General features: G+C 40.9%; 1 protein-coding gene across 5 annotated transcripts in view; it reads right to left on the bottom strand.

Moving 5' to 3' along the window:
- Positions 1-4,187: 4,187 nt before the first annotated feature.
- PIP5K1B (phosphatidylinositol-4-phosphate 5-kinase type 1 beta) overlaps positions 4,188-20,475 on the bottom strand; it is a 121,225-nt gene continuing 104,937 nt past the window's right edge. For all 5 annotated transcript variants that reach the window (XM_082074248.1, XM_082074250.1, XM_082074249.1 and 2 more), the window contains 2 exons: positions 16,113-16,230; positions 4,188-4,924 (listed from right to left, as the gene is read on the bottom strand). In XM_082074248.1, coding sequence (XP_081930374.1) covers positions 4,922-4,924; positions 16,113-16,230 — 121 coding nt within the window. In that variant the 3' untranslated portion in view covers positions 4,188-4,921. The remainder of the gene's footprint in view (positions 4,925-16,112; positions 16,231-20,475) is intronic.

Consider the following 20,475-nt stretch of genomic DNA (forward strand, 5'->3'; position numbering starts at 1 on the left):
GGAATGCACAACTTGTTACTCTTTTATCACTGTGTAGTGTTCAGGGTTTGGGAAAATAGCAGTGAGTTACGTGAAATTAAATAAGCAATGTCAACAAGGGAACAGACCTTGAGATAGGTCGAAGTATTTTCAAACCGTTCAATTCTAGTACAAGGGTATGAAGTCGTTTGGTTTTGGTTTTAAAACTAAGGACAACTATTACAGGCTATCATCAAAGGCAAAACTTGCCCTCTGAATGCCATATGATTGAGTCACAGGGTCAGATCTACAAATTTGGAGTTATTCCCTGCCTTTCTCTAAGCAGGCATCATTAACCTCTGCTTTGAAATCACAAGTAATTTCCTAAGCTGTATGGTAAGAATCTGCTTCCTGTAATTGGCAAATTTTCAAAGTACAGTATTTGCAGCTTTTCCAGACCTAGGAAGTAATAGAGAGGGTTTTTTGTTTTGTTTTGTTTTTGTTTGGTTTGGTTTTTTGTTTTGGGTTTTTTTGGGTGTTGTTGTTGTTGCTGTTGTTTTTTGTTACTTAAACCAAAAAAATAAAATAGGCTTGTCAGGGACATGACAGATAAAAAATAGTTCTGATGAGAAAAATTATTAAAAAAATATTTCAGTGGGAACACAGAGAAATTGATTTTAGATCCTTCCATAGGACAGAACTGCAAGATCCAACAGCTGCAAGTAAAAAAAATAAATATGTAGAGCATACAACTATTAAGAAACTTATTACTGATTATTGTGTTTTGTTTTTACATTTCTAAACCTCTCACTCAAGTAAGCAGCTGGCAGCTTGTAATGCTTTAGGTAATAAATAGTCAGGTTTCTCACCATAATTTCTGTTGTTTTTTTTTTTTTTTTTAAGCTGAAATTCTTTTCCACCAAACAAGGGGCATAAGCCCAGACAATTCAAGTCAATTGTGGACATTTCAAGTAAGACTTCATCTGTTGTAGTTAAGAGTTCTCTGTACCAAACCATATTATCTATCTTAGTTAGCCTCTTGTCTCTTTCCAGCAGAGTCCTGTGCGGGTTTTGGTTACCAGTATCCTCCCTCAGAGCTTGTTCTTGTCTGTGTTCTTGTTGCATTTTCTGAGGGAAGTCTTTTTTATTTCCAGCCCATACAAGATACTCTCTAGTTCCTTAAAGACCAGCCCACATTCTATAACTTATGGAAGAAACTAGTTACATTTTTTTTTACTTATAATGGTCGGTGTTCTACATACTGAGGTATGGCCTGTAGAGAGAAATAACTTACCAGACTGCAGAATACGTTAATAAAGCAAACCATTCCTTTTTCATACCCTGATGGGGAGAGAGGAAAGCAGCTGGAAGAACAGGGGAATGCCTGTTCTTTTATGTGGCATTTGATCTAATAAAAGATACCTTGCCATTCTATAAAAAGAATGTCAGATGATATTTTCTGGTATTGTCCAGGTGGTTCCACAGACTTTTCTTTAATCATCCAAGGTCATATGCGACTTTCAATAGGAAATGTTTGTTTCTCTCTTGTTTCTGAGTTAATGACAAATAAATTAATCAGTGTAGATTAAATATTTTCTCTGGTATTAGCAATCTCTCAAAATCTTTTAAAAAATGGTCAACAATGTCAAAGTTCATGAACTTCACAGGACATTACTACCAGCGAGGATCATTCACTCAACTTAAAAAAGGGCCTGAGTTAGGTATTAGCAATTTTAGCAATGGTTTCTTGGTATTTTTCATCTTGATCCTTGTCCCTTACATTAATGCTCATACCAGAGCACTTTGGTATCAGTATCTTTTTAAGCTCATGTAAAATAACTGTGAAGCAGTTCCAGATGCAAAAATAGCTGCAGGGTCAGGCCTTGCACCTTTGGTCTGGAAGGAGCTGCCATCTCTCCTCTTGCAAGCAAATGAATGCACCACTGGAAATGGGTCAGCAAGCGGCTTCTAACAAAGAACAGGTGCACTGCACTGTTGATTACTTTTTAATCACTGTGTATCATTCAAGGTTTGCGAAAATAGCACTAAGTTATATGAAATTAAATTGCCTGAAATATAAGCAAAGTCAACAAGAGAACAGATCTCAGACAGGTGTAAGTATTTTCAAACCACTGAATTCTAGTACAAGGACATGAAGTTTGATCATGGTGTTTTGTTTTGTTTTTTTAACTGAGGATAGCTATTCCATGTACCACCAAAGGCAAAACTCACCCTTCTGAATACCATATGATTAAGTCACAGGGTCAGATCTACAAAGTTGGAGTTATTACCAACCTTTCTCTAAGCAGGCATCAGCCTGTGTTTTTCCCCTCCGGCCAGGTTGCAGGGACAGAGTATTCAGATACCACTGCACATAGATAGCCCACATCTGTGACCTAATTCTTCAAATTTTCCTCCCTGTGGTGAGTTCCATCTGTTTAGACCTGTAGAAATGGACAAGCACATTACTTCAATACCCCAGCATGTTGATTGTACCTTCTGTATATATTTTATTTTTACCTGACATGCACTGCTGCATCAGATTTATAGATCTGTTTAATAGTCATTACATTTTCATCAAAGTGCTACCAGTGCAAGGTGAAGAGAAATGAAATACTTAGGCATGAGACATAAACATCCTTACAAGCTTCTGTACTATTAGATGTTTGAAGCTTTATACCATTTCATGTCTTAGAGAAAGAAATGGGTTCCAAGTTGTTGATCATTAACATTGTTTAATCCCTCTTCCCTCTCAGTGGAACCATGTAGTCACAAAAACAAAAAACCAAAACCAACCAACCACAACAAAGCCCCAAACAAACAAACAAACCATAGAAAACACAAACACCCCCCAAAACAACAACAACAAACCAACCAACCAACACCACCAAAAAAACAACAAACCAAAAAACCACAAACCAACCCCACCAACCCAAACCACACACACACAAAACCCAACCCCACCACAACCACAAAACCCAACCCCACCACAACCACAAAACCAAACTTGCTAGTGCACGTTTTGCGGGAGGTCTTCCCAGTAGGCTCCGTAAACTATAGAAGATTTCCTTTTGCAAGTGTTAGATGACTGCTTTAATTTAGGAATTACCACGTAAAAGGGATTGTACACAAAGGATTGTTCAATCTCTGAATCATTTTCTGTAGGCATTCTGGTGTTGGACAGGATTGTTGCAGTTGAGTTGTGTGTCCTCTGGAGTCTTCCTAAGGACTAATCATTCAGACACTATGGTCTACTAGGTTATTGGGAAAAAAGTAACATGTATGTGATTTACGAAGGTTAACCTGGTGCTTAAATTAATACATTTCATGGTTTTCCCCAAATAAGGCTAATCAGAAGAACCTACTTTGTGCAGAGACACACTGTAAATACGCTATGTACTGTGCATGAAGGAGCAGACACTTCACATAAACGTACAAAATGTTTTTGCTCACAGGGCACATGGATTGCTTTTGTGCATTTCCAAGGGGAATGCTGTAGAAGAATTATCGTGCTGAGATTAAGCAATCTAATTTTAAAGCCCAGAAAAGAGGTTATTGCAAGACACGAGCTCTAAATTAAGCCAGAGACTCGACATACTAAGAGGAAAAAAAAATAACCTTTCCATTTCTCTATTCTGTACATAATTAAGGAATAATACGCTCCTCGTCAGGGTTATAGGATTCCATTAAAGTAAAAAAAATAAAAAACACAACAAAACCTTAAATGAAAAAAATTTCAGAGGTACAAAGCATAATTCTAGGAATTAAAGCAGGTTTGCTATGCTTACTTGTAGAAGAAATGTTATTTCCAGTAACATCCATAAACTTTCAAAGTGACAGCTGTGTGGCTTTTAAATACACCCGGGCACTGAAGCATGGAATCCTGGATTGATGGTCACTGGTGTTTGAGATTATCTCTCTGCTGCTAGGGAAATTAAGGAAACCAGAACAGTTTTCCACAGTTATCTTAAAATGATTTCCCATACTGAAAAACGTGAAATGCCTTTATGAAGCAATGCCTGCTGAGTATGTTTCTTTGCCTCTTTTACTCTAATTTCAAGATTGCACTTTTCATTACAAAGGTGGTAGGAGATAAAGACAGACGACATGTTACAAAGTGGTTGTCCTATCTCTTGACATCCCTCTCGAGACCATCTCATGAAGGCAAATAAATACCAGAACAGTAAGTCCTTGTCAGATCAAAAGCAGGTTGACTGCTATCATAGTAATGAGAATAAAATATTTTATTCATCAATAACACTATAGTTTACAGTAGCATTTACTAAATAAATTATATATTTCCTCTTTTACAAGAAATAAACTAAAATCAAAAATAATTCAAAGACAACATATATACACAACATAAGGCCTTTTTATAAATAACATTTTTTCCTTTTCACCAACAGTAAAAATATCTTTAGAGGCTCATTTTCATACAGTATGTGCACAGTTTTACCCTAACCCTTGTATGACACCAATTCATTTTCCACTGATGGGGACCTAAGTGATTAGAACTGAAGGGTCAAAACAAATTTAATTAATTTTGTGCATCACTGTGCTTATTTTTAAATAGATAAAGCATATAAGAGATTTTGCTTGTGCATAGTTACAGAATGCATGCAAATAAAACCACTAGAGAGCTGGTAAGAAAATAATCACTCTCAAGTCCAAAAGAGGTGATTTGCAATATAGTAGAAAGCAGCCTGAATACACAGTTCTTCACAGTTCAGCAAGCAACAGCAGATTATAGCAGAGTGTGGAATGTTTAATGTGATTTTTTTCCAAGTCCATCAATCCTTTCTGTGGTTCAAAGATCCTGACACTTCTTAGAATAAGTTCAGTTGATTATTACTCTTTGTCTATTAGGCTCAGCAAGTTCCTCCTTCTTAAATCAGGAGTGCAGAAAGTGCTCTTCGTTAACCATGATTGCGTCTCTTAAGTCTTACTCTTCACGTATTCCTTGTTACTGGAAATAAAGAAATGACAAGTCAAGAGTTGCATTTATTTTCTTACAGAATTATAAACAAGTAACATATTTATTCCGCTAAAGAGGCTGCAGCACAATTTGTCAGCAATTCTTCTCTTACCTTTCCCTCTAGTCAAAAGCATTTGGTCTCTTGTTGTACAACAGCTAATGCCTGAAGTTTTGCAGACTTTGCAGTACACTTATATTACAGGAAGAGAACCACTTACTAATGCAAAATGTGGAGCACGCTGGACATGAGAGAAGACAGTCCAAACTGAGAGCACTCAGAAGTTCACAACAGCTTTTACTACCTTGCAGAACAGACTGGGGCCTTTGTTACTTAAAAGTTTTAGGGGAAAAACTGTAGTCTTCCTGCATCATGTATAAAAGTCATGTTAGCTTCTGCACAATAGCCTTCCCCAGTTTAAAAATCATACCTATTCAAAAACCTGCAGGCACCACCAATGTTTTAGTCAATGTCATAGCAATCAATATATTTCACACATGCAAAAACTCCAAACCTTAATAATGTTAATGAATTAGAAGGCTGTATGTTCTACAGAAGCAGCAATTACGTGATACAAAGTTGGTCACTTCTCAGCATCTCTACAGAATCAGAGAAGAAAGGAAAATAAATTGTTCTTTGCTTAACACCATATTATTATGAGTCAAACTAAGGCTAAACTGACAGCTGAACAAAATACTGCAGTAAATTAAATGCATCTCAGCTAGTATATCCAACATGGGGCAGGACCCAAAACAAAGACATCTGTAATGACCTTAATTCCAAAACCTTAAAAATATATATAACAAAGGCATAAGTTCACATTTATTTAACAGGTTTTTAAGGTCACCTTTAAATTGTACTTTTCTATAGAAGCATTTAGCTAATCTTTAAATAGCTCAACAACAATCTAATCTTGACAATGAACAATAACAAAAAAAATCTCAAAAGACATTCTTAAAGCTTATCTTACCAAAAGGTAACCGGTAGATTTAAATCAATATTTTAGTTACGACTTCTAGCGCTAGACCTTGAACGCTGAAGACTGATATTTTAATATTGTTCTGTGGCAACCTTTAAATCTGTTACTATTTTGTACAGCAGTGTTACGGTGTTCATAGTCGCTGATGGTAGTGGGCACAGTGCTAATTTCTCAGAGGCTGTCCTCTTTCTCTCAAGATAGCTGTGGTCTGGCAATGAAAGTTTATTTACTGCCATTTTAGCATCTGAATGTGCTAAGGGAGTCAAGTAGTGTTTACTTATAGGATGCAGAACACTTTAATGTGCAAAGTGAAATTGTTGGACAAGTGAGTAAAGTGACATTTTTAAAAGAGGATGACATAAGGCTTACAAGGATTTAAAAAAATTAAGCATCAGTTTGGCAAAAAAAGTTGAAAAATGCTAGTACTGGTAAACAGAATAATGCTTTATGAAGCCAAGATAATTTTTCACTAGCACCATCTAGTTTCTGTCTGAAAGCTCAGATCTGAATGACTGCAGGTCCATTTTTGACAGATATGATGTTCACTCAACAGAACTTCAGACCTTCCAGCCTCATCACTACTTTTAACTCTCTAAGGAGATGAGCAATATTGCTGATGCTAGCTCTATGCTATTCCAGTAATTACGTGATGTAATTACAAAGAGCTTATTCTTGTTCCCTTTGATTCTTCCAAAGCAATTCAGAGAGATCAACGATGGAAAAAATGTCAGGAAAATTTACACATCAGAACTGGAATAAACAGACCTGACAGAAACTCATAGCAAGTGTTAATTGTGTGAGTCAATCACAGAAACACTGTTCATGCTCCTGGTGCCATTTTAAGGAGGTGGGATTTTCAGACGTTCATCTTTGTGTTAGGTACAGCCCAGTTCTGTGCATACCATTCTGGAAAAACATCCATCTATTTCAAGGTGTGGGACATGATCCCCTAAGCAACACTGCAACCACTGCACAATTTCTGGGGTTACTTTGATTGCAGATGTACAAAACATTACTTTGTCATAGAGACTAAATTTGGCCATAGCAACTGGGCCCAAAATGATAAATAATGGATAGATGACACTACAGGATACAATCCCGTAATCACTGTCTGAGAGGTCTCACACTGAGTAAATAATGGATTTACAATGTTTGAGCCTACTTGAGGCTTTTTGTATTGGAGCATTTTTGTGCTCCAGTTCTCTTTTAATGGATTTGCCTTCGAGCCGATTCATTTCCTCATATGGGGCATGAGAACATGCAGTTCAGTGACAATACGTGCTGGCATTTTAGCACTTGGCTCCTCAGGTAATGTATTACTTGTAATCTGAAATGGTACCTTTTTAATCTAATCAAGCACATAATTCCCATGTCTGATTTTCATCCAAGGGTGACTGAAATATTGCTGCTACATTGCTTCCCACATAACGTTGCTTCTGCAAGAACACCTCTGCCAAACTACAATCAAATGTTTGGCTGTTGTTTTACCTGACGCCAGGTTTCAGTTCCCTGAGGGACATGGGCCTCTTTTTTTCCTCTCCTGTTTAAGATTGTGCATGGATGGATACAGGGGTAAGACGGTAACAGAGGAAAGGAGCAGTTACCTCGCCACATAAAACAAGTAGCTTTGTGCCCGTCAGCCTTAAATGGGATTCTACTTTAAGGAAAATGTGCTTGATTGGTTCCAGTATGTGCACATAACGTTTTAAGGATTATTCTGGGGAAAGGAAGGATGTCTGTAAGCAGGGAGGCCCAGAGGCCCTTCTCACAGTCCCAGAATTAATGTTCAATCTACCATGTTTTTCCATCAGTATCTTCAAGGGAAATGGTGAGGCAGGTAAACTGAAGCCTCCAGAAAGACAGCAACGTATCAGAATTTGAGGTACGCAGCACAGTGTGATTGTACACTTTTTAGCTTGTTTTTCCATGTAGTCCTGCCTGGGAACTGCCTTAATTTCAGCTGCACTTGCCATTAGTCCACAACAGCACCCTGAGGAAAACTATAACATGATTACAATTGTATCAAATATTATGAGAAACTGAAAAGCAAAATATTTCTGAATAAAAGCCTCGTCAAGAAGTTGCAGTTGAAGTACAATCCCCTAGCCAAAATTGTATCTGACTAGGATGCCTCATTTGATCAGAGCCAGGTGGGAATTTTCTTTTCTGGAAAGAGTTTATACTAGATGAGAGAGCTTGGGGTGCTACACTGAAAATAGCTGAAGGCATGAAAATATTTGTAAGAGAAAGTAACCAAGGAGATGAGGAAGGCAATTGGAAGGGCTTGAATATGAAACAGAAAGTGCTCAAAGAGGCAGGTGTTAATACTTAATTATGGGAGAGAGAACAGAAGAAAAGAGGAAGAGCACTGAAGAGTAAGAAGAGGCAGTTTTGACAGTTTCTAAACAGGCACTTTATAGACCAATATTTGTAAATCTGTTTATCCATGCATTTACAGCAGCTTTGAAATGCAAAATTAATCTCCAGAGATATTTTAAGACTTCAAAATCCTATAATAAAATTGGCATTTGGACATAAACCGTAAGTAATTCTAAATGTAATAATACTATCTACACAATTCATCTGACACAAATCATAGCTACACTAACCAGACTCTAACTCTGGGCTTGCTCATCACTACAGTTATTCCATTCTTTTATTTTACTGAAGCTCTTATCCATCCTTTTCAACCATATCTTCAGTGTTAGTGACTTCTAAATTATACACCAGTTCTGTGAGCCCTTCCTTCAACAACAGGAGGCAGTCCCGTTTTTCCATGTAACAATTTCTGTACTACCTAAGAATCTTCCGTTATAGTTAAATATACAGAAGTATTCTTCAAGCATTATAGTTCATTAATGAAATCCTATAAGCAGGGTATATATTTATTTATTTAAATCCTATATTTACCACCAGATGACTTAGGATGTACAGCATCACAATGGAGCAGACTTTGAAGTTTGTTACTGTGCTGATTATATGCATCTTCTTGTTCCACTGTAAGTGTAAAGGAAATCAAGCCTACTTGCAATGAACCAATTAAAGTAATTCTTAAGCCTTACTACTCTGATTTTACTGATACTGCAATTTGCCAAAACAATATGTCAGCTACCAGTTATTAAGTGACTTTGACTGAAATTATCACTCTTAAGGTCCTCCATTCTAGGTACCAGTCCTTAGTAACACTGGACTAAGATCTCCAGGATCGGTTGCACTTGCTGATCTCTCTTAAGAAACTTTTGAAGGATTTGGCTTGTAGTTCCTACTAACTGAATTCCATAGAACATGGTAGACTTTTGTGTTCAACAGTGCTTGCTGACATTAAATGCTTTTCTGCTTATATATCAGCTGACACTGCCTGAACTGACACAAATAAACAGGGCTTCAGCAGAACTTTAGAAGGAGACTAAGTTTATTTCCAGAGGAGAAGGAAACACTGTTTTAGTCTCTTGTTTTGTACATTTCTACATCAAATTGCTAAATAGAAGAGTGTTACCTTCTCTGTTACTGTCTTACGTAAAGGACACCTGTTTGTACTAGATAGCATCTTCTGCTTCTGAATATCTGATCTGCCATTGCATTACATATCCATAAAAGCAATAACCTTTTAATGTTTTAATTCTCTGCAGAGAAACATTTCAAATTGCCAACTGTCTTATATATCTGCTTCTATCTTTCTGCAATATTTGATTATGAATTAAAATTATCTTAATAGAATACTCAGTAGTTTTTTCCCAGTGTATGGTACTAGAATATTTAGAAATACTTTAGATTGGCTTATACTTACTGCTCAGTGCACATCATGGTTAGTCATATTTTATTCATAAGAGCTAGCTTTCTTAAGTTATTATCTGGGTTAATAGAGAAAATAAATCAATGGCATTTTTAAGTAAACTTGGGTTTGAAGATGTTCCTAACAGTGCTGCTTAGAACGACAGGTGCACAAAATGCTGGTTTGCTGAACTTGGTCTTTGTTCAGAACTGACAAACCCAGACCAGCCCTTCAGTTGCAAACTCAAGATGTCTCTGTTCCTGTGTCCTGGAACTTAATTCTTGCTGTTACCAGGTAAATTCTCGATTTTGACATCAGGTGCACAGTGTGAGTTTGCATGGTGTTCCCTTAATGTAACACCCCAAAACCAGTGCTCTTACCTGTAACAGGAGTTATTTTTTTATTTTTTGCAATCTCTGCTCCACCTCGCCTTACTTGACTAAATTTCTACATAACACTGTTCAGCCAAATGCCGTTTTTAAGCTATTTTTACAGTAAATTTACACAATGTCATTTTATTATTTTTTTCTTTCATTCATGGGATCAAAAATTCGTAGCTCTTAATTTGCTAGAGGACTAAAATTTGCCCAGGAAGTTTAGCATTTCAAAGCAAGACGGGCAAAGACATGAAAGGATTAGTGGAGTGACTCAAACTAAGCAAGTTAAGATATTTTTCATTAGTGACTCAGATTACAGTAGCTTGCCTTGCAGTAGAAATACAGACAAGGATTATTAACCACAGGATTAAGGGAAGACCTGGGAGTGCCATTTAAAGCTACATTCTTCTCTTCATTCTTTTAAAAGGTCAAAATGTATCATAACCTTTTCAACTGAGTCTTAAACCAGCTAATGCAAACATCATTGATTTGCTTTATTTTTGAGACATAAATTAGAAATGACTGACCCGTGCCTAGTATTCTCAAAAACATGCATCTTTCCCTTCTAGCCTGCGTTTAATCATCCTCCTATAAAATTAAAACTGCTTTCTGCCTCTGCAGCAGTGTGTCAAACTGATAACACACATCACTGATCCTTTAGTATCAGGCTTTCCCAAACAGAGGCTAACTGTTGTTTCAGGGTCTGCTGAAGGATATTGAGGGGCATTAGGAAGTAAAAGGTTAGTGCATGAACCAGTATATTATTCCTCTTTCTTTGCCAAACACCTCAGCCTACATACAGGTGTACATGTGCTTAAGTTACAGCTCACTTCCACAGCAATCTCAAAAGAGTTGACGAGGTATCAATATAGTCTGTAGGACAGGACCAGGAAGGCATAGAAGTAAGTAATTTCTCAAGATGAGTTTGCCATTTAAGCAGTAACCTGTGCTTAGCCGTGGTATCCAATTTCCTTGAAGCTGTCAGCCCTTGCATACCTAGACACTGGAGGTATGTGCCACTATCTTGTCTTGACTATGGAATTTTAGGTTTGGAGTTTTCGGTGTGGAGAGCTAGGACAAAAAAGCATCTATGACTCCCTCCACTTAAGAACTATTTATTCTTCCAGACCTTTACTCAGGGGAATGAACACTGGTGCTTGTATAAGGTCCAGAATTGGGTTTTATTTCTGTTTCTGTTGATACTGATCAGTCAAATACACATATACTTACCTACAGTTTCCCAGACATAATAGTAACGCATGTTTTACAAGCCAAAAATCATCACACCTGAGACTCATAAGGACAGCTTTACGGAAGGTATTACCTATGTGTGTCACTAGATTTTCACAGCATTCCGAGCACCATCCACCCCATAGACAAACTTAAAAAAAGCACTTCACAGTGCTAAGCAGTGTTAGTGATAAACAAGATTGTTATACTATAAACCAAATTCAAATGTTTTCAACAAGAACTGGTTTCTTTGTTAAGTGGGTCCAAGAGAACCACAGAACAGCCAAGTTGGAAGGGACCTTGAAAGATGATCTGGTTCAGCCTTTCTTGGCAAAGAGAGCCTGTATAAATTTATCTAGCACACTGTCCCATTTCATCTTGAAACCCTCCAGCAACAGGGACTCTACCACATCCCCAGGGAAATTGTTCCAGGGACTGACTATTCTCACTGCAAAATAATTTATTTGATATATCAAGATTCAACCTCTCCCCATGCAACTTGTACTTGTTGCCCCTTGTGAAGAGAAAGCCTCCATCCTCTTTGTAATCACCCTCTAATACTGGAAAACTGTGATGAGGTTCCTCCTGAAACTTCTATAAGCCAAAAAAACCTAACTCCTTCAGTCTTTCCTCATACAGCAGGTTCTCCAGTTCTTTGATCATCATCATGGCCCTCTTTTGTACCCTCTTCAGTCTTTTCACATCTTTTTTTTTGAACTGTGGGGCTCAGAAGTGGACCTAGTACTCCAGGTGCAGCCTAGGAAGCACTGAGTGAAGTGGGATGATCATGTCTCTCTTGCTGCTAGCGATGCCGCTGCAGATGTAGCTCGGGATCCAATCTGCCTCGGTTGCTGCAGCGGCATCCTGCTCAGCTTGCTGCCCACTGGGAATCCCAGGTCCCTCTCAGCAAGGCTGCTCCCAGACACACAGATTGGTTATGTTGTCCCAGATGCAGAACTTTGCACTTTTCTGTGTTGAACTTCACACAGTTCTTGCTGGCCCACTCTTCCAGCCTGTCCACATCTCTGAAAGATGCCTCTCTGTTCTCATGTCTCCACCTCACCACACAGTTTAATGACATCAACAAACTTCGTGAGGGTGCTTTCAGTCCCACCATCCAGATAATTTATTAAGACATTGAAGAGTGTGGGGCCCAGTACTGGACCCTGGGGGACCACACTTGTGAGAGGCTGCCAGCCTGAGTAAAAACCATTGATCTCCCACCCTCTGAGTGCAACCTGTGAGACAACTTCCTGCCTGTCTCACAGGCCACCCGTGCAGTCTGTATCATGACAGTCTGTCCAGGAAGAGGCTGTGGGAAACCGTCGAATAGTTTGCTGAAGTCCAGGTAAGCAATATCCACTGCTCTCTCCCTGCTGACAGAAGATGTTATTTTGTTTTAGAAGATGATCAGGTTAGCCCGGCATGATTTGCCTTTGGTAAATCTGAGCTGGATTTCCCAATCACCTGCTTCACTTGGTTTCTAGAAGGATTCATTCCACCACTTTCCCAGGGACTGCAGTAAGGCTAATGGGCCTCCAGTTTTGTGGGTCCTCTTTTGGGCCATTCTTGCAGATGGGTGTGAGATTTGCCTTCTTTGAGTCATCAGGGATGCCCCCAAGGCTTCTACTCTGCCCTGGTGAGACTGCATCTGGAATATTGTGCCCAGTTCTGGGCCTCTCAGTTGCAGAAGGACAGGGAACTGCTGGAGGCAGTCCAGCGTAGGGCAACCAAGATGATTAAGGGAGTGGAGCATCTCCCTTATGAGGAAAGGCTGAGGGACCTGGGTCTCTTTAGCTTCGAGGAGACTGAGGGGTGACCTCATTGATGTTTATAAATATGTAAAGGGTGAGTGTCACGAGGATGGAGCCAGACTCTTCTTGGTGACAACCTATGGTAGGACAATGGGTAATGGGTTCAAACTGCAACACAAGAGGTTCCACTTAAATTTGAGAAGAAACTTCTTCTCTGTGAGGGTGACAGAGCACTGGAACAGGCTGCCCAGGGAGGTTGTGGAGTCTCCTACTCTGGAGACATTCAAAACCCACCTGGACACATTCCTGTGTAACCTCATCTAGATGTTCCTGCTCCAGCAGGGGGATTGGACTAGATGATCTTTTGAGGTCCCTTCCAATCCCTAGCATTCTGTGATTCTGTGACTTTTCAAAGATTATGGACAGAGGCCTTGCAACAATGTCAGCTGCTTCTGCTAACATGCTGAGGTGGGCTCCCAATTTATGTGGGGTGCGCCCTTGCAGAGGGTGCTACTGGTGGGTTGACACATACACAGTTGTAGCTACTTGACTGTGTGAGCTGGGGTCCAGCCACGCTGGTTAAGATGGAGGAAAGGAGGTGCTGGGAACCTCTGTCTTGTCAGCATTATTAGTAACTTGTTTCCCTGCCCTGTTTAGTAAGCGGCCTATATATTTCCTATGCTTCTGCTTAACTAGTGCCATAACTGAAGAAGCCTTCTTATTCTTGACATCTCTGGCCAATTTCAGTTCTAGCTGAGCCCTAACTTTCCTGTCTGCATCTCTGCATGCCCTAGCAAGGTTCTTGTAGTCCTGCGTGGGTATTTGGCCACCTTTCCATAGCTGGTATGCTTCTTTTTTGCTTTGAAGTACACCCAAAAGCTCACTGTTAAGCCCCAGTGGTCTCTTGTTCTGCCTTCTTCCTTTTCTTTTGTCAGTGACAGACTGTTCTTTAAAATCTCGCAGCACTCACGAGCTCCTTTGCTTCCCATGGAATCCCTCACGTGTGGGCTCTGAGTGTATTGAAGCTGGCTCTTCTAAAATCCAGTGTCTTTGTCCAGCTACTGGTCTTCAGTATGCTCAGCAGGATATTAAACTCCACAATGCTGTGATTGCTGTATCCAAGGCTGTCATTGGTAGTTACGTTGTTCAGCATGTCTTTTTGCTTTGTGAGCAGTAAATCTAGCAATGCGCTGTTCCTATGTTAGCATGCCCAGCACCTGTAGCAGGAAGCAGTCCTCATGCATTCTAAGAATCCCATGGACAACACGTGCACTGCTGTGTTGTTCTCCAAACAAATATTTGGGTAATTGAAGTCACCCATGACGACCAGGTTCTGCTGGCCAAAGACTTCCTTGAGCAGACAAAGTAAGGTTTCATCAGCCTTGTGAGCCTGGTTGGAAGGTCAGTAACAGATACCTACACAGGACCATCCTTGGTGATGAACCACCTCATCTCAATCCAAAGGCATTTGACAGAGCTTTTGTGGTCTCCATAGCTTACCTCCATAAACTCAATTTTTTTTTTTTAAGTGCAACTCCACATCCTTTTCCTCTCTTCCTATGTTTCCAAAAGAGTTTGTAGCCATCCATTATGGTCTTCCAGTCATGTGAATCTCCCCACCAAGTTTCCATGATTCCTATTTGTAAGAGTCAGTCCGAACATGGAGCAATATTTGCCTGAAACATCATCATCAGGAACTGAGAGAACTGAGGCCCTGACAGAAAGAACGCATGGACAATGACTTGGAGAGAGGCCCGAGGAGAAGAATTGTGTTGCACAGGTCCCTCTGACCCAGGGGGGCTACTGATAACAATGGCTGCTGTACGGACTTTGCCTGCTGCCTCAGCCAAGCTAGCCCCGACCTCCTAAAAGGGACGTAGCTGCCGTCCAGAAGATGGATTCTCACCTGCAGCCTCAGTCACACCTGTCCCCCACCTCCTCCCTTGAACAAAGGCCAACAAAGAAGAGCATGCCCAGAAGCTCACCAAGGGTCCTGAGGTCACCCAATGGACCAGAGAGAGACCCTTGAATGCAGACGACGCAAGCACAGATGGGTCCTGGCAAGAGAAGTGAGGACTTTTTCGAGCCTGTGCAGTTTAAGCCTGGGTCGTGAAACAAAGGAGTCTGGCCTCAAACAATGGGAGCGAGGAGGGGAGTGAATTCTGAATTCCCCTTTACAGACAATTTATGTGTGTCATACCAGCAACAAGCCCAATTAACACAAGTCCTACAGGAAAAGGCTGATTTAATGGGCTATTGAGGTCACAGTTAACTTAGTCAATTCTACATCTAACTGACCACTGGTACTTGCTACTCTCTTGCTTTAGTGGAGACAGACTAGACTACAACTTCCCTAAGTATGCTGGACTATTAAATCATATTATCATAGAACAGTTTGGGTTGGAAGGGACCTTCAAAGGTCATCTAGCCCAACCCTCCCGCAATGAGCAGGAACATCTTCAACTAGGTCAGGTTGCTGAGAGCCCCATCCAGCCTGGCCTGGAATGTTTCCAGGGATGGGTCACCTACCACCTCTTTGGGCAACCTGTTCCAGTGTTTTACTACACTTATCATTAAAAAATGTCTTCCTTCTTGCCTGAATCGCCTCTCTTTTATTTTAAAACTGTTAATCTTCATACTTTCACTACAGGCCCTGTATCTTTCTTATAGGCCCCTTTTAAGTACTGAAAGATTGCAATAAGGCTGGAGCCTTCTCTTTTCCAGGCTGAACAACCCCAACTCTCTCAGCACGTCCTCTGATCATCTTGGTGGCCTTCTCTGGCCTCTCTCCAACAGGTCCATGTCTTCCTGTAATGAGGGCTCAAGAAATGGACACAGGACTCCAGATGGGGTCTCACCAGAGCAGAGCGCAGAGGGGCAGATTCACCTCTCTCAACCTGCTGGCCACGTTGCTTTTGGTGCAATCTCCAGGGACTCCACCCGTCTGCCATGATCTCTGCTTCACTGGCTTCAGAATCATATATGTAAACACAACTTTGCTCTCTGAGAAATTTTAATTTCTACATTGTGGAGTATTCAACATTAAAATGAAACATTTTCGCAACTTACTAAGTAGACATCCAAGACCGAAGCATTATCATTTTCCATTTCCAGTGTGCTCTGTTCTGAAGTCAAACAGATGGCACTGTCTTCTAAAGTGAATGTTGAACTTGAAGGCAACCCTTTACTGCAAAGAGAAGGAAGACTACAGTCAACTGAAAATACAAGTTACAGAGAGCTCAGTCAGAGCTGAAAATTTCAAAGCATGTTTGAAGGTTCAAATACTTGAAAAGACAGAAAACAAATAGACAAATATAGGTGCATTGGCAATGGTTAGATAACAGGCAGCTCATATTTGACTAACCTACACAAACCACTGTTTCTACTGTTGCATTCATTAAAATTTTGCCAGGAAGTAACACTGTTCCTGAACTCTAATGTTTACCTAAAGAATGAGAGTATGTCCCAGTAAATGTGGGATAATTTAATTAATTTCAAAAGAAGTTACTTCCACATTATGCATGATGTAAACTTCGACAGGATTTCTTAATTCAAAATCAGGAAAAAATATGCTGTAGTGTCCTGGTTTTGTTAAAAACAAGTTTCTCTTTCAGTGAATTTTGCCTGTCAGCTAAAGCCTTCATATTAACTGCATTTTCCTGGAGAACCAGACCCATGTTTTGGTAAACATAGCAATGGAATGCAAACTTATTGATAAGCATGGATGGACATCTCGCAAGAGGGGCAACGAGAAACAAGTGACTAAGAAACTGACCAACTGTGTATAACATTCCATTCACGTGAATACTTCATATAAAAGTGGGAGATCACGAGGATCTCGTCCCTTTTCCCTTTTTCCTTATGGCCGACCTTAGGAGAGGATCTTGCCAGTCGTCCCTGAGAACTGAGGCCTAGTGAGAGACTGAATCCAGCTCCGGTTGGCTGCAGAGTCCAATCCAGGACTTTGGGTGCCGGCTCTGCAGTTGCTGAGACTTTCAAGATTGGTTTTGTATATTTTGTATTATTTTCTCTATTCTTATTAGTAGCATTAGTAAAACATCTTTAATTTTTCCAACTCTCTTCTCTCTGTCCTTCTTTCCCTCCCGATCGCCTGTGCTGAGTGGAAGGGGGGAGAGGGAGGGGCAAAGAGGGGGAAGTGGGGGGAGAGGGGGTTAACAATACATCTGCCAGGGTTTTATTGTCACCCCGCAATCTTAACCCTCGACAGATAATTGGCGCCCAACGTGGGGCACGAGAAAGGGGTAAATTTGGAGAGTTTTGGCTTTTCTACTGCTCTGACGTACCTTTCAGCTTTCTTGGCACGGTGCCAACTCATAGAGCTGTGATACTTGCGCGTCTGTTTGCCTTGGATATTATTTAGTGGTATTAAGGCAAAGTGAATTACGTTGATTTAAAGATGTTATGGCGTAAGTTGTATCAGTTGTTTTCTACCTTGTGCTCACTGATTCCATATCTGTGTTGGGCTTTCTTTCTTAATCGAAGTATTCATTATATAACAACAAGGAACTGGACAATGATTATGATGATACTGTGTGGTTTGTCACTGGTTTATTTCATTATACTGCAGCCGCTAATGAATTTCTACTCGCTTCTGCTTTACCTTGAAAAGCCTCCAGGAGAGATTAAAGAGCAGAACGGCTCTGTGTTTGCTAATTGGTCAAGCGAATCTTTAGAAAGGCTGACTAACAATACTTTCGTTTTTTCGCTAGGAGAGTTTGCAAATGTTTTAGAGAATTTTGAATATCCTTGGAGTTTTGACAGAACTGTTATGGTGTTATCTGGTTTGCTGAATGTGTGTCAGTTTGTGCTTCTGTTAAGAGAAATGGCGTTCAACAGGAGGTTTGCGTCTCTTTGTTGTCCTGAGATTTGCGGTGCGTCTTCGGAAGCTTTAGCAAAAAGCTCTCCTGGCCGCTCGAGAAAGAGCAAAACAGCAAAGGCTGCAGCTGCAGCCACTGCCCCCCCGCCAACGGTGGTTTCAGAGGCTGAAGGTACAGCTCCTACGCAGAGTTCCAAGGCCGCTACTGATAACGTCACTTCTCCAGCCTCAAAGGCTAAGGCAGCCCCCCTTTCTTCACACACTGGGCACTGTTGCTGCTGTAACCACAGTAACCACTGTGACAGTCATTCAGACTCTGGAAATGAATCAAATGATGGTAAACCCATATCAGCATCAGTTGCCAGTTGTAAGAAAGTCACTAGAAAGACTACCCGTGCAGCAGATGATGGCACAGGGCCAACATCAACCCAAGGGCCATCATCATCAGGACAGGGAGGAGATGAAGTGACCACCACTCGGTCCTTCTCTCCAGGTGAGCTGAGAGATCTGCGAAAAGACTTTAGTCGTCGTGAAGGCGAGAATATTTTAACCTGGCTGCTCCGATGCTGGGACAATGGGGCAGAAACAATTGAATTGGAAGGTGGTGAAGCGAGGCAGCTGGGATCTCTGTCAAGAGATTCCACCATTGATAGGGCAATTTCAAGAGAGTCTAATGCCACTACTCTCTGGACCCGACTCCTGGCAGCTGTGATAGTAAGATTTCCCTACAAGGAAGATTGTATATCCAAGTTAGGGAAATGGAATACTATGGAGAAAGGTATTCAGTTCCTGAGAGAATTAGCTGTGCGAGAGATCATTTATTTTGGACCAAACAGCCAAGAGGGGACAGACCCAGATAGAATCAATTGTACACGACCTCTGTGGCGCAGATTTGTACAAAGTGCACCACCTGCATATGCTAAGTCATTGGCAGGAATGGTCTGGTCAGCTGGAGGTGTACAAGATATTACTGAAGTGATTGAGCAGCTCCGGAACTTTGAGGACAGCCTTGCTGGTTCTCTACGGGCTTGTGTCTTTGCTGTGGAGAAACTGTGTGAAAAATCTGATGATCGGTTTGAAAAGCTATTGCAAGAAATCAAAGAACTCAGAGAAGACACATACCATTCACGACCTGCACAAACCTATGTTTCAGCTGTTAGGAAAAGGCGTTTCCAATCTCGAGAGAGAGGACAGAGGCAGCCCACAAAAAGAGGTTCACTGTGGTTCTTCCTACATGAGCAGGGAGAAAACATGAATAAGTGGCATGGAAGACCTACCTCAGAACTTCAGGAACGAGTACGTGAGATAAAAGGAAAAACTCCTAGGAAGGTGGCTGCTCCAGTTTACAAAAGGAGCAGAAGAGATTCTGATGCTCTTGAAGGAACCTCTAATTCACACCCAGAGACTGTGCAAAACAGAAATTAGAGGTGCCCTGCCTCCAACCAGGTGGAGGAAAGGGATAACAGAGTTTATTGGACTGTACAAATACGATGGCCTGGTACAACACACCCCCAGGAGTACAAAGCTTTAGTGGACACTGGTGCTCAGTGCACAATAATTCCTTCTAATTATAAAGGAACGCAATCCATCAATATTTTTGGAGTGACTGGGGGATCCCAGGAACTGACTGTTGTAGAGGCTGAAATGAGCCTAACTGGAAAAAACTGGCAAAAGCATCCTATTGTGACTGGTCCAGATGCTCCATGCATCCTTGGCATAGACTACCTCAAGAGAGGGTATTTTAAGGACCCAAAAGGATATAGGTGGGCATTTGGTATAGCAGCTGTGGACACTGAGAAAATTGAACAGCTGTCTGATTTGCTTGGTCTTTCAGATGATCCTTCTGTTGTAGGACTGCTGATGGTTGACGATCAGCAGGTGCCAATTGCTACCACGACAGTGCATCGCCGGCAATATCGCACCAATCGAGACTCTTTGATTCCTATCCAGAAGTTGATCCGTCAATTGGAAAGCCAGGGTGTGATCAGTAAGACTCGCTCACCTTTTAACAGCCCAATCTGGCCAGTGCGTAAGTCTAGTGATGAGTGGAGACTGTGGACTATCGTGGCCTGAATGAAGTTACACCACCACTGAGTGCTGCTGTGCCTGACATGCTGGAACTGCAATTTGAACTGGAGTCAAAGGCAGCTAAGTGGTATGCTACAATTGACATTGCTAATGCATTTTTCTCTATTCCTGTAGCAGCAGAGTGCAGACCACAGTTTGCTTTCACCTGGAGAGGCATCCAGTACACGTGGAATCGCTTGCCCCAGGGGTGGAAACACAGTCCTACCATCTGCCATGGACTGATCCAGACCACGCTGGAGCAAGGTAAAGCTCCAGAACACTTGCAATATATTGATGACATCATCGTATGGGGCGACACAGCGAAAGAAGTCTTCGAGAAAGGTGAGAGAATAATTCAGATTCTTTTGGATGCTGGTTTTGCCATAAAACGAAGCAAGGTCAAGGGACCTGCACGAGAGATCCAGTTTTTAGGAATAAAATGGCAAGATGGCCGTCGTCAGATCCCAATGGATGTGATCAACAAAATTGCAGCAATGTCTCCACCTACTAATAAAAAGGAGACACAGA

This window comes from Streptopelia decaocto (genome assembly GCF_964273445.1).
Source record: "Streptopelia decaocto genome assembly, chromosome: Z".
Lineage (NCBI taxonomy): Eukaryota > Metazoa > Chordata > Aves > Columbiformes > Columbidae > Streptopelia > Streptopelia decaocto.